Raw genomic sequence first — 12409 nt, forward strand, 5'->3', positions numbered from 1 at the left:
ACGCAATGTCATAATCATTTGTTAAACAAGTATTCATTGCTTCAATGAGCTCATTGTTTCTGCCTTAAATTATTACATTGTTTAAATTAATAAATTTTTCGCTAACTGTGATTTTGTATATGTACATTTCTGAAATACATAACTTAGACAGTTTCCTCTTTTCCTCAAAGCTGCTTTGAAACGATGTGTATTGTGAAAAGCGCTACACAAATAAATGTGAATTGAATTGAATTGAATTGAATTTTCATCCTGCACTGCTCATAAACTTCAGGTTTTGTCCTGCTTAATTTTGGTCACTTTCCCACTTTTTCCTCTCTTTTTTCTGTTTAATTATATAAAGAAAATTTATTTTATCAGAAAAATACCAAAATTGGCCAACCTCCATTGCAATTTAAAATTTCCATTGCAAATTAAAATAATCTGTTTTATGGAACGTGTGCATGTGTAGTGGAATATTAATCCCCCCAAAGAAACAAAAGAGTTGAGTTGTTTAATATTGTAATTTTCAGGCATAGCATTTCTCACTCAAGTTTCAGTGAGAAAAAAAAACAACAACAGCTAAATAATCTCTACAAATACAAATATAGCAGTCGATGATGCTGCAGACACTCATTTCATTAATGGACATGCTCATACTGACACAGTAACAGTGTTTCCACAGCTCTTTCAAACTCTCTGGCGCCCTTGTGTGGTTAAAATGAGTGTATTACAGAAGTAAACAGTCTCTGGACCATGTGTGATATACAGATACACTGGTAGAAAAAGAAGATGGAGGCAGAGAGATGAAGGGAGAACTGGGGTCAGTGCCATGAAACTGGACTCTGCTAGTTAACACGCTCCCAAAAAGCACTGCATTAATGATGCATTTTTGTAGTTTAAATCACCCTGGTTCCCTCCACAAAAACTCGATAGGATTTTTCCATGGGCTTTTAGATTATTGCAGAAAATAAGCTCTGCGACCAACACAAAGTTTATGATGCGTCCACGTTTTGTTCATTATGATAACCTTCACAAATCGGCAGAAATAAAAAGCTAAACGTAGGTTAATTAAAAGTACACCACGGTCACATGACTTATTATATCACCATTAACTCTCCCCACCATTGACGAGATTAGCCAACATTTATGACACAATGCTTCCCCATCATAGTACGGTTTTTCTGGCAATCTATGTTTTCACTTGCCACGTTTCCATTTCAGATTTGAGCAAAACATTTTTTTTAATATATATTTCGATAAAAAAACGATTGTGAAACGACAGCGTTTCCATTAACTGATGTTATGTGACTAAAACGTAATTTTTTCTTCTTGCGATAAGTCGTTCTAAAATTATGGCAACGGATGATAGTAGGTTTATGTATATCGCAGCCACTGCACTAGCCATTATTTTTAATGGAAGTAGACGTAGGCGTGTAATCCAAACATTAAGGGTAAGGAAAGCCCCTTATACTTGTGAGCAGCATGTACAGTATGAGGTTTTCTGGGTATTTCTCACTTACATCTGCTTCAAGGTCTTGATAAATTGTGGCATTTCTTTGTTGTTTAGAATCCAGTATTCTTTTGTCTTTTATGAGTTTAATAAAGAACTCTGTCTCGTCTTCTGTCAAAACATACTGTGCCATCTTTAAAGAATGGTCATGTGATTTTACGTACGTCAGGTGACCTGTAAATGCAAAAAAAAAAACATTGCAATTTTGCGAAATATTCCTTTTTTGAATTGCCTGAAAAAGCACTTCATGTGAGCGGAAAACCTTTTTGCGATATATGGGAGTTTTTGTGAAATTGACGTGTTTCCATTGGGCGTATTTTCGCACTTTGAAGGGTAATGGAAACACGGCTACTGTTATGCGCTAAGGGTAAATTACGCATTTTCCGAAAGAGTACAGAATCTCTGGATCCGAAGACAAACGATAGAAGCATTGCTTACGCACAAGTAAGCTAACGCGATCATCAAACATATAGGCTAAATCAAAACTAGGTTACACTTTATTTTAAAGTCCGCGTGAACCGGAAGTTGCAAACGACTTTTCTCCAGTGTTGTGACGTATTTCCCAGTGAAACGGAATATTGAACAGAGGGCAGGGTTTTACTCTAGCGCTCCTCCTCTCCATCTCTGCTCATAACAGACTAACGGTTTGAGGGGAGTGGTTAAGCGTTGCCCAAACCAATTCCTCAAACCTACGTCATCAGAGAAGGTCCTCCAATGCAGAGGGGAGGGGCATTTTCAGATTTTGATTAAAGATTACGAAGCCAAAAAATTTTTTTGTGTGGATTGACTTGCATGGATGAATTGTTCACCACAAAACGATCAATTTAGGCAAACAAAGTAAATATGGTCAATTTTGATTTCATGTGGACTTTAAGGTGTCCTTTTTACAGTGTAATTATGCATTTTCACTACGGTGTAATAATAATTAAATACACATACTTAGGATAAGGGTTAGGATTGGGTTTGGTTGAGGGTTAGTTGCATGTAATTATGCATAATTTATAGTTATTACACTACAGTAACTACATGTAACATGTGTAACAAGGACACTGTAAAATAAAGCGTTACCCAAAACTACGTAACGTTACCGAATGAAAGTCGACACAAAGAGGAACAGGACTGTGATGCTTTGGGGGTTTGATGGACTCGATCTACTCTATCTGTGTTTTGATCCTCGTTCTGAATCCGATCTGGACGTAGTCTTCGACAAAAACGCAATTTTCGCAGCTTTTTGTTAAAAATGTTGATTTGCTTATGAAACTTACTCACATTCAAGTGTTGATAAAAATGCATAAAAGGTAGAATAAAATGCTTTTTTGGCTCTGTTCTTTCTTTTGATGTATTATATATTTAGATATACACAACAAAATATTCTGGGAGCCATGAAAGTTTTGTGAAAATGATCAAAAACGCTGGCAGTGATTGGCAACTTTTTTAAAAAGCTAGCGGGAAAAGAAAGAGTTAGGCTTCCGACAACAACTTCAGTCTTCATTTAAAAACATTTTCCCTGAAAGTTTTGAGTTGGAATAGTTTACAAGAGCGTGATTATAAACATGATGAGTTTAGCTTTTCGACATTATGTTTAATGTCCCGACAGCCTCTGTAGTCCCATTAAGACGCTTGTTAGCAACTGCTTTATTTGAAGATGTAAAAAAAATAAAAAATAATTTTATGTATTATTGATGTATTAAATTCCGCAGCATAAAAAGTGAAAATATCATTAGAACTTGTGTTCATCACAGACCTTATTTCAGGCAAAATCCATTTAAAAAACCCATTGACTTCAGGGTGATGGAACTGAAAGTGCTAAAAGGCTTGTTTCTGGGTTTTGGACCACAAAAATACATCATCCCAGCAGCAGTCTAGTCATGAGATCCCAGTCGACTACTTGAGCGTCTGGTACTAAGGATTTTGGGAAATGTCATGAGCAAGCCTGTGAGCAAACCATGAGCAAATCTGAAAATCCCGCCAAATAGGACGAGAAAACATCTTGGCCACCAGCTTTCAGATACACCACAGAGCTTCACATTATCTGGGTTTTTGAATCTCTTCATGTTTGATGTACCTTCTACAGTCATCAGAGGCGTTTAGCCTGTCAGCGTCCCTGTTTCACTGAGTGAATCCTCAGGATACGCACCCTTGATGGGAACTAGGGTGCGAGAACCACGCTAGGACGTTATCTCCCACTCCTAGCAGCCTCAGTTTGCACCCTTGTGCCCTAGCAGAAGTCCGAGACATAGTCGAAGTCCCTGAAGTAGTCCTGGTCTTTGCGCGAGAGGTTCCGGCGCTCACGAGGAGGTGTCAGCGTTGGAGCCTCATTGGTGAACTCGGAGTCGAAGTTACTGACGTCTTCTTTCCCTGTCAAGGCGGGAACGAACGGAGGAGGAACTTGCCTCTGCAAAAGCGCATCCCACTCCATATTCTGCAGAGAAAGAGAGAAGATGGAGCCACACTGTCACTAAGATCGCAACTTTGGCTTTATAGACCCCTTTTCAGTTAGTAAACATGTGACTTTTTTTGTGGGCGGAGCTTAGGTGGAGGCAGAACGATTCCCCTGGCCACTTCACTAATGCTAGCTAGCAAGTTTTGTTAGCTTGTTCGTTAGCTTTGCTAGCTTGTAACAATGACTGGAGAAAATCCAATTTTATCTGAATATGAAAGGCCACTCACTGTCCAGAGCCGTGATTGTTATTTGGAAAAGCTAACTAACGGACAGAGCCAGATTGGCCGAACAGTTTCTTTTATGTTTAGTCTCTGGTCGTTAGCTAGCAGTTATCTAACTGCAAGTTGTACAACTAACAAAGTTAGCAAACTTATGCACTAACAAATTAGCAAATTATGTGAGAAATCACTTAACTTGTTCCCCAATTTCTAATGGTATCTCTTGGTGGCCATGCATGGGAAATCTTTAGACACGTAACCAAACCATAATCCATACCAACAAAAGACAACAGTTTATTGAAATGAAGTGTGCGCTTAAAAAATGTGAGCAGTTTTGATGATTGTTTCTGCTTTATTGCGTTTAAACACAGCTGTCGTCTGTTTTTTTGTCGGACAAAATGCGATAAAATTTCAAATTGGAGCATGTAGTCCGTCGATCCTGGCACCCAACAGCACAGCAAGATGACATTAAGCTTCTTATGTAGCAGACTATATATATTAATGGATGACGAACTAGCTGATTTATATTGGCTGCCTCCAGTTTTCCCTTTGTTTTGCCTCCAGCTAACTCCGTGACGTCGGCGCAAAAAGGGTCTATTGTACGGAGCCCCTAAAGGGACATGTCAGTTTTTGACATGACATGACATGACATGACAATAGAAGTTTTTTTGGGTAGCACAATAGTTTTGAGGGAGAACACAAACGTATTGCGAGAAACAAAGTTTCTGTAATGGTTCCACTGAAGCAGAGTCAGTTCCCTTTCAGTCACTCACGTTCAACGTAACGTTGTCGTGACGACGTAATTGGGATCCCGATTACGTCATCATGTCGACGTTACGTCTCCCATTCCCTCCTTCAGGGAACGAGGGTTACATTAGTAACCGAGATGTTTTCTGAGCCCAAATACAGTTAATTCCACTGTAGTGAATCAACAAAGCAGTAACTTGGAAATCAACATAACTTAAATATAAACTTGACTAAGTAAAGCATGGCATGAACATGAAACACAAAACAGTCGACTACAGCATCAAAAGATGACAAAGCTAGACAAACACGCATGGAAAACTCAGGGCTATAAATACATGGACTACTAATGAGCAACACCTCAATGTAATGAAACCAATAAACCAATGAGAACAACACAAATGAAAGCAAAAACACATGGCATGAATGCAAGGGAAACGTGGGGATCACATGACGCATCAAAACAAAGAGCCCAACCAAACACCAGCCTTACAGTTTCACTGGGCAACTCAGTAGTTTTGAAAGAGAACACTAATGTTTTGTGATCAAAAAAAGGGGAACGCTGTAGTCTTTCAAAAGAATGCAGATGTTTTGCAAGCAAATGCAAAGATTTTTGGGGGAATGTGACAGATTTGTGAGCAAACACACCTTTTGCAAGCAAACACAAATGGTTTGTGAGCAAATGCCAGAGATTTTTACGAGAGAACGCATATGTTTTTGTGAGCAAACACAAATTATCGGGGCGACACAATAGTTTTGAAATATGAGCACAAAATTATTGAAATATAATTTTTTACTCCCATCTATTTTTTTTTTTTTTTTTACCATCACCATGTTTCTTTAGGGACCCCATATTATTGTAGCAAGTCAAGCCAAAAAGTCAAAGAATTCTTCATACTCTAAAGAACGGTTGTTTCCTTATGTCCTCTGCGTCTTTTTCCCCGGAGCCCAGTCGTCTCTCAGGATTACGCCTCAGCAGCTACCAATGGAAAACAAGAAAACATTTACATTATAGTTTACGTTAAAACCCCGCAAGTCAAATTTTATATGCAATTCAAATACATCAAACTTAAATTAAGACCTAAATATTTAATTTGAATGAACAGACTTACTCGTCTCATGATGCCAATGGCCTCGGTGGAGAGGAATCTTGGGTAACGTACTTCATCATTTACAATGCTGTCAAACACCTCCTCCTCATCGTCACCTGGGAACGGTGACTGAACACAGATCATTTATCAGGATTTAGTCTGATACTTAAGTCTTTACTTAAGAAGTATAACTGTGCAAGATATTATATGTGATAAGCTTATTTTCTGGAAAACTGGTTTCTCGTTTTAGCAAACACATTTTCGGTCTTGTTTTCCAGTATAAATATCTAAACATTCTTAAATCAAGATACATTTACTTGAGATGCGAAATGACATAGGATATGACATCTTGTTTTCTGAGAAATTGCTCGAAATTAAATGAGTTTTTGCTTAAATTAAGAAAAAATTGCCAATAGGATCAGAAAAATAAACAATACCAAGAGTAGTTGGCACATTTTCCCCTCATATTAAACAAACACACTTCATTTTTATAAGCTTCTCAGAAAACAAGACTTATTTTATGCCATTTTGCATCTCAAGCAAATTAATCTTGATTTAAGAACGTTTAGATAATTGTACTGGAAAAAAACAAGGCAAAAATACTAAGGAAGAAAATCACATATTGAAGTGAACTTTACCAAATTTTGTTAGGTTTATACTTAAAGCAAGAAAAAAACTATTTTACTGGGAAATAATATAAAAATTCTAAGCAAAATGTGCGCAAACACACACCTCTCCGACCAGCATCTCGTAAATGAGCACGCCGAGACCCCACCAGTCCACGGCTCTTGTGTAGGACGTGTCAGTCAGAACCTCAGGAGCAAGAAACTCTGGAGTCCCACAAAATGTGCTGGTTCTGTCCCCATGACCCATTCCTACAGGACAGAGAGAGAGTGGGACAAAAACAAGGCGTTAGAGAGAGAGAGAGAGAAAGTAATGATGGATATAGTAAACTCATGGAGTAATGATGCTGAAAATACAGTTTAGATCACAGGAATAAATTACTTTTTAACATATATTCACATAGAAAACAGTTTTTTTTTTTTTTTTTTTTTACTGTGTCTTTGATCAAATAAATGCAGCCTTGGTGAGCATAAGAGACTTCTTGTGTACTATTAAAAATAGTATGCAGTTAGCAGAATGCTTGTAATCTGTTCTGCTGACAACCTGTCATTTCCAGATCTCTCTGAACCATCAGTGAACAAACATCATGTTCTTAGTCCATTAACTCCATCAATATCAGGACAGTCTGTGACTCACCCTCTTTACAGAGACCGAAGTCTGCGATTTTCACATAACCTTCAGTATCCAGCAGCAGGTTATCCAGCTTCAGATCTCTAACACACACATAGACACAAGAATTAACTTACTATCTTAAGAGTTTTTGAAAACCGTGCCAGTATGTAGTTTTATGCTGTAATTGTGCATGTACTCACCGATACACAATCTTATTATCGTGAAGAAACTGAAGCCCCAAAACAACACAGGCAGAATAAAACCTGCATAACACACAAACACACACATATATACAAAATATATACTTGTATACAAAATCCTCACTGTTCACTCTTAAAAATTAAGGTTCTTTATTGACAACGATGGTTCCATGATGAACCCTTTCACATTCATAGAATCTTTCCATTCCACAAAAGGTTCTTTAGAATGTTAAAATGAATTTAGAATTTCATAAAAAAAAAAAAAAAAAAATGTAAGAACTCTTCACTTAAAGGTTCTCTGGGGAACCAAAAACGGTTCTTCTATTGCATCACTGTGAAAAAAACCCTTTTGGAACGTTTATTTTTAAACATAATTCCAGGAAAAACACATCCAAAATACACACTTTAACAACTACTAGTGTAGCACATTAACTAGATGAATTACACACACTTACACAGAGCGTGTTTCCGAGAAGACGTCGGCGTGTATGTGCATCATCAGGTCACCGCCGGCCGTGTACTCCATGACAAAACACACGTGTTCTGGCGTCTGAAAACATGCAAACAGGTTCACCAGGAACGGATGCTGCGCGCTGTTCACTGTCTCGAAGATACGCTTCTCACACATCAAACTGGGAGAGAGAGAGAGAGAGAGAGAGAGAGAGAGAGAGAGAGGTTTAGGGTTTAGACTGAAGACTGTAATATGTGTCTTAACCAGATCAAGCTATTTTTCTGTCTTTATGAAAGCAAAGATTCTCCGAAGACGGTCAGAAAACATGTGATCTAGTGATGCACTGAAATTCATTTTATACCAAAACCGAAATTTAAGTTTTCATTTAGCCAAAAGAGAAACTAAATAAAGTTTTCATTCAGCCAAAAGAGAAACTGAAAATAAAGTCAGATAAGCAAGTTGCACATAAAGTTGCACATAAGCAGTTTAAATTGCACAAAAGTTAGTTTTTATTTCAACTTTTTAATGATACAATGGTAACACTTTACAATAATATTCCATTTACTAACATGAACTAACGTTGCAAATACTTAAGGCATTTATGAATCTCAGTTAATGTTTATTTAAACATTTCAAAAGATTAATAAATGCTATAACAAATGTATTGCTCATTTTTAGTTAATATTAGTCTATGCATTAACTAATGGGACTTTATTGTAAAGTGTTACATATATTTCTATTACAATTCGTAGTTTGTATAAACTAATATAAACTAATATAAACAAATATAAACAGTTAAATGGTGGCTGTAATAATACCTTGTTTTCATCACAGATTTATCAAATATACATTAAATAATGAATACAACAGGTTGCTGTTTCTTTCAACATTCCTTCTGATGTTCATATATGTATATTTTGTGCTATAACTAGTAGTAAAGAGGAAAAGATGACCAGTTCTCGAAGCGGCGACAGCGATCTGTCACGCCACATTAAAGAGCAACAAAACCACATTTATTGTTTTGTGATCAAATTTTTTTCATATCAAAAGCATCAAAGCACAAAACTTATTGTGATTATTGGATGGCAGGCGCTACAAATTTTGTTCACGCATCAACTGAAAACAGCACAGACTAAAAGATCTCGGTTCATCAAAATGCAGGAAATACACACTGACACAGTTAAAATGCACAATCGGACAAACGCTAATTAAACGTCAGTCTTTATGGACGAAACCGAAAATTCATTTTCGGACGAATATTTTCAGTTGCCAAAATGTCGGTGCATCACTAATGTGATGTTTAATTTGAAGCTCTGTGGAGGAAGATTTCAATAAAAGTACAAGCCAACCCAGTGACAAAATATCTTTTCATGCAATGTTTATTAGGAAAAATACATCCTAAAGTGAACACTCACCTCTCGACCTCGTCCCGCGCCACAATGTCCCCTTTCTTCAGAGCTTTGATGGCGTACATCTTTCCTGAGTGTCTGTATTCAGACAGAAGGACCTGGAAACACACACACAAATCATACTCAATGTGCACATGAATCTTAATTCACAAACTGGCTCTTTGTGTTTCTTAACTGGTGCGTGCCTCAAATAGGGAAGAGAAAAGACTTCTCATAGCTTTTGTCGTTAATTCAATGTAAAACCGGAGTTCATAAGCAAAACCACTGTTGTAAAACATGAACTTTCTTGTAGAACTCACTAGAGTTGTTATTGTTAGCTAAAACTATTAAGAAACATTTCTGATAACTGAAATAAAATATAAATATTAGATTAAAAACTTAAAGTAAATGAAAATTAGAAATGTTTACTTGACAACTAACTGAAATAAAAAAAGTTTAAGTGTGAAATACTAAAATCAAAATGAAATAAACTAAAACTGAAAAAAAAATATAAACTTAAGCTAGAAACTGAAATGTTGAAAAACAAATAAAAAAAGACAAACTTAAATTAAAAAGAAAACTTAAAAATCTGAAAATATTCAAAATAAAGTAAATATTCTAAATAAAATGATTATTTAAAATAAAATAAAAACATTTAAATTTTTAACAAAATTGTTAATGCAATATAAAATCTGAGTTCAGAAGCAAAACTGCTTTAAAAAGTTTGTTTTGAGTTGGGCTTGTTTTTGTCGTTGTTTTTTGTTTGTTTGTTTTTTGTAAACTTGATTTGGTTTTCTAATATGACATTTGTTTTTTCTGATATATAAAAAAAAGCTTTTCTGTACAGATCACAGCGGTAACATCAGTAGGGTGTGGAGGAAAAACAGAAATATAGAAGAAAATAATAATAATGTTATTGTTGTTGTTAATTAAAACTATTAAAATACATTTTTGTCAATTGAAATGAAACTGAAATAAAATATTAGATTAAAAAAAAATAATAATAAAATTAAATGAAATAGAGAAATGTTGCCTTGGGTGCAGGACGTTTTCGGTGTGTGTCGATTCTGTCTGACTAGTTGCTGCAGTTTCTATTTTAAGACTGAACGTGTTCCAGTTACCTTGCCAAAATGTCCCCGGCCGAGCACTGCGATCATTCGGAAATCCTGAAGACACAGAGGGCTTTTGGACGACCTGCGCACACACACACACACAGGCCGGATGTAATTAAACTGAAGGTAAGAGCTGGTGTGAGGTCAGAAACTACATCATGAGTGTGTGTGTGTGTGTGTGTGTGTGTGTGTGTGTGTGTGTGTGTGTGACGCTGTCTCTTGGCCCGGTCTGGAAGACATATGTTGTGCTGGTAGGACGTGTACCTGCGCTGGGAATTATGGGAACTGATCCTGACAGCTCTCTCAGGAGGAACAGGATCAGGAGGAGAGACCGGCTCTGGCACCAGCCCAATGTCCACCTGACAAATTATTATCATCAACACATTATTATTCCTTTATCGTTACATTCATTCATTATTATTCTCTTAGTTTACATCATTTCTTTTCTTACTTTATTTTGCATGTATTATTTTACTTCAATTGCTAATATTCCTTGTTTTACTTGTACTTTTTTGTATGGTTCATGCCAATAAAGCACATTATAATTAGAATCGAGAGCGAGTTTTCATTCATTGTAAATAGTTTTCCCTCAAAATAAATAAAATCAGTGCAAGTCATATTGTGCTGCTACACTTAAAATACAGAAGATAAAATATCAAATTCTATATTAAAGAAATTTGTTTGCAAAATGAACTTATTAAAGACTTAATTAATTATTTAAAGACGTAAAACCTGTGGTGTAATCTTTGATAAATAATGTTTAATAATGTAAATAAATGTTTAATTGAGTTTTTGAGTGATGATATCATTATATCATTGTATATTTTAAGATAAGTCTGTTTCACTTGGTCATACAAAAGGAAAAGTTGTCAGCCGCATAAAATGATGCATAAAACATTAAGACCAAGCAGAAGCTTCTACAAACCATTTGTAAGCTGTAAATACAGTATGACTAGCAGCCAGAATTAATTTAGCAAAATTAATTAAGAATATGTTTATGGCTACAATTACACAGTATTTGAGATTGAAATATTGAGGATCATATCGTCCTGTTTGTCACAATATCCACTCAAATATTCACTGATATGATGTATGAACTATGTTGTGAATCCAGAAAATCACTCAATGATCCATATAGGAAATATGTTATTAAATATTATTGTCCATATATGAAAGCGTGTTTCTGATTTACCGTCTCAGACGTCTGTGTGTTTTTCCTCGTGACAGACGGAGGAGAGTCGTCGTCCAGCTGAATCTTCTGAATGGAAATCTCGCTGTAGAGAAATGCTCAGAGTCAGTCATGTTGGTCAGGATGGATCACAGGTGTGTGTGTGTGTGTGTGTGTGTGTGTGTGCTGTGTATTACCTGCTGTTGTGTGTGTGGCTGTGTTGTGTGTAGCTGTGTGTGGACGAGCTCATGGGAATGGCGTTCTTCAGCAGACGAACCCACGTGGCCATGTCTACGTTCATCTGTTTAGCGCGCAGGAACGCTTTCCCTGAGTCACAACAAACAGGACAGAAGTTAAATACAGTAAAAACTACGTCACAATATTATCTATATATAACCAAAAAAGAGCTTTAATAAAAAAATGTTTAAGACACTGTATTTGAATTTCATATGACATTTCCATTCATTTGGATTATAGTTTTTTGGGGGGTCTAAAATAGATAATAATAAATAATATCTATATTTAAAACGGCGTCCAAATAATCATTCAAGTTTGCTTCTCCCTGCCCTTGTTATCTTACGGGTGGAGATACACATGAAATTTGTGTGGTGTGTTTGGGAGCAGAGCATGCTCTATCAGCCTTCGAGAGGGCTGACTGTGAGCATTGTGAGAGGCTGCCGCTTCGCACGCTCCGCTCTCGCCTGTCACTCTTTGAGGAGGGTGTTCGGGTGAGCGTTCCCTGCGGTTCGGGCCCCGCTGGGGCAGCACGAAAGCTCTTAACGTGGGGATCGCAAATGGATCTCACGTGCATTCCTGTGATCGACTTGCTTCGGCCTTATCGAAAGCTAACGCCGGTCAGACTGGATGTG

The 12409-nt window shown here is 36.6% G+C and overlaps 1 protein-coding gene across 3 annotated transcripts in view; it reads right to left on the minus strand.

Moving 5' to 3' along the window:
* Positions 1–1136: 1136 nt before the first annotated feature.
* pkn1b (protein kinase N1b) overlaps positions 1137–12409 on the minus strand; it is a 38078-nt gene continuing 26805 nt past the window's right edge. For all 3 annotated transcript variants that reach the window (XM_079880826.1, XM_079880824.1, XM_079880825.1), the window contains exons 11-22: positions 11738–11867; positions 11565–11646; positions 10637–10731; positions 10382–10454; positions 9288–9379; positions 7877–8053; positions 7422–7484; positions 7246–7322; positions 6718–6860; positions 6007–6114; positions 5793–5873; positions 1137–3911 (exon numbers count right to left, since the gene is read on the minus strand). In XM_079880826.1, coding sequence (XP_079736952.1) covers positions 3708–3911; positions 5793–5873; positions 6007–6114; positions 6718–6860; positions 7246–7322; positions 7422–7484; positions 7877–8053; positions 9288–9379; positions 10382–10454; positions 10637–10731; positions 11565–11646; positions 11738–11867 — 1325 coding nt within the window. In that variant the 3' untranslated portion in view covers positions 1137–3707. The remainder of the gene's footprint in view (positions 3912–5792; positions 5874–6006; positions 6115–6717; positions 6861–7245; positions 7323–7421; positions 7485–7876; positions 8054–9287; positions 9380–10381; positions 10455–10636; positions 10732–11564; positions 11647–11737; positions 11868–12409) is intronic.

The sequence above is a fragment of the Squalius cephalus genome (assembly GCF_949319135.1).
Source record: "Squalius cephalus genome assembly, chromosome: 1".
NCBI lineage: Eukaryota > Metazoa > Chordata > Actinopteri > Cypriniformes > Leuciscidae > Squalius > Squalius cephalus.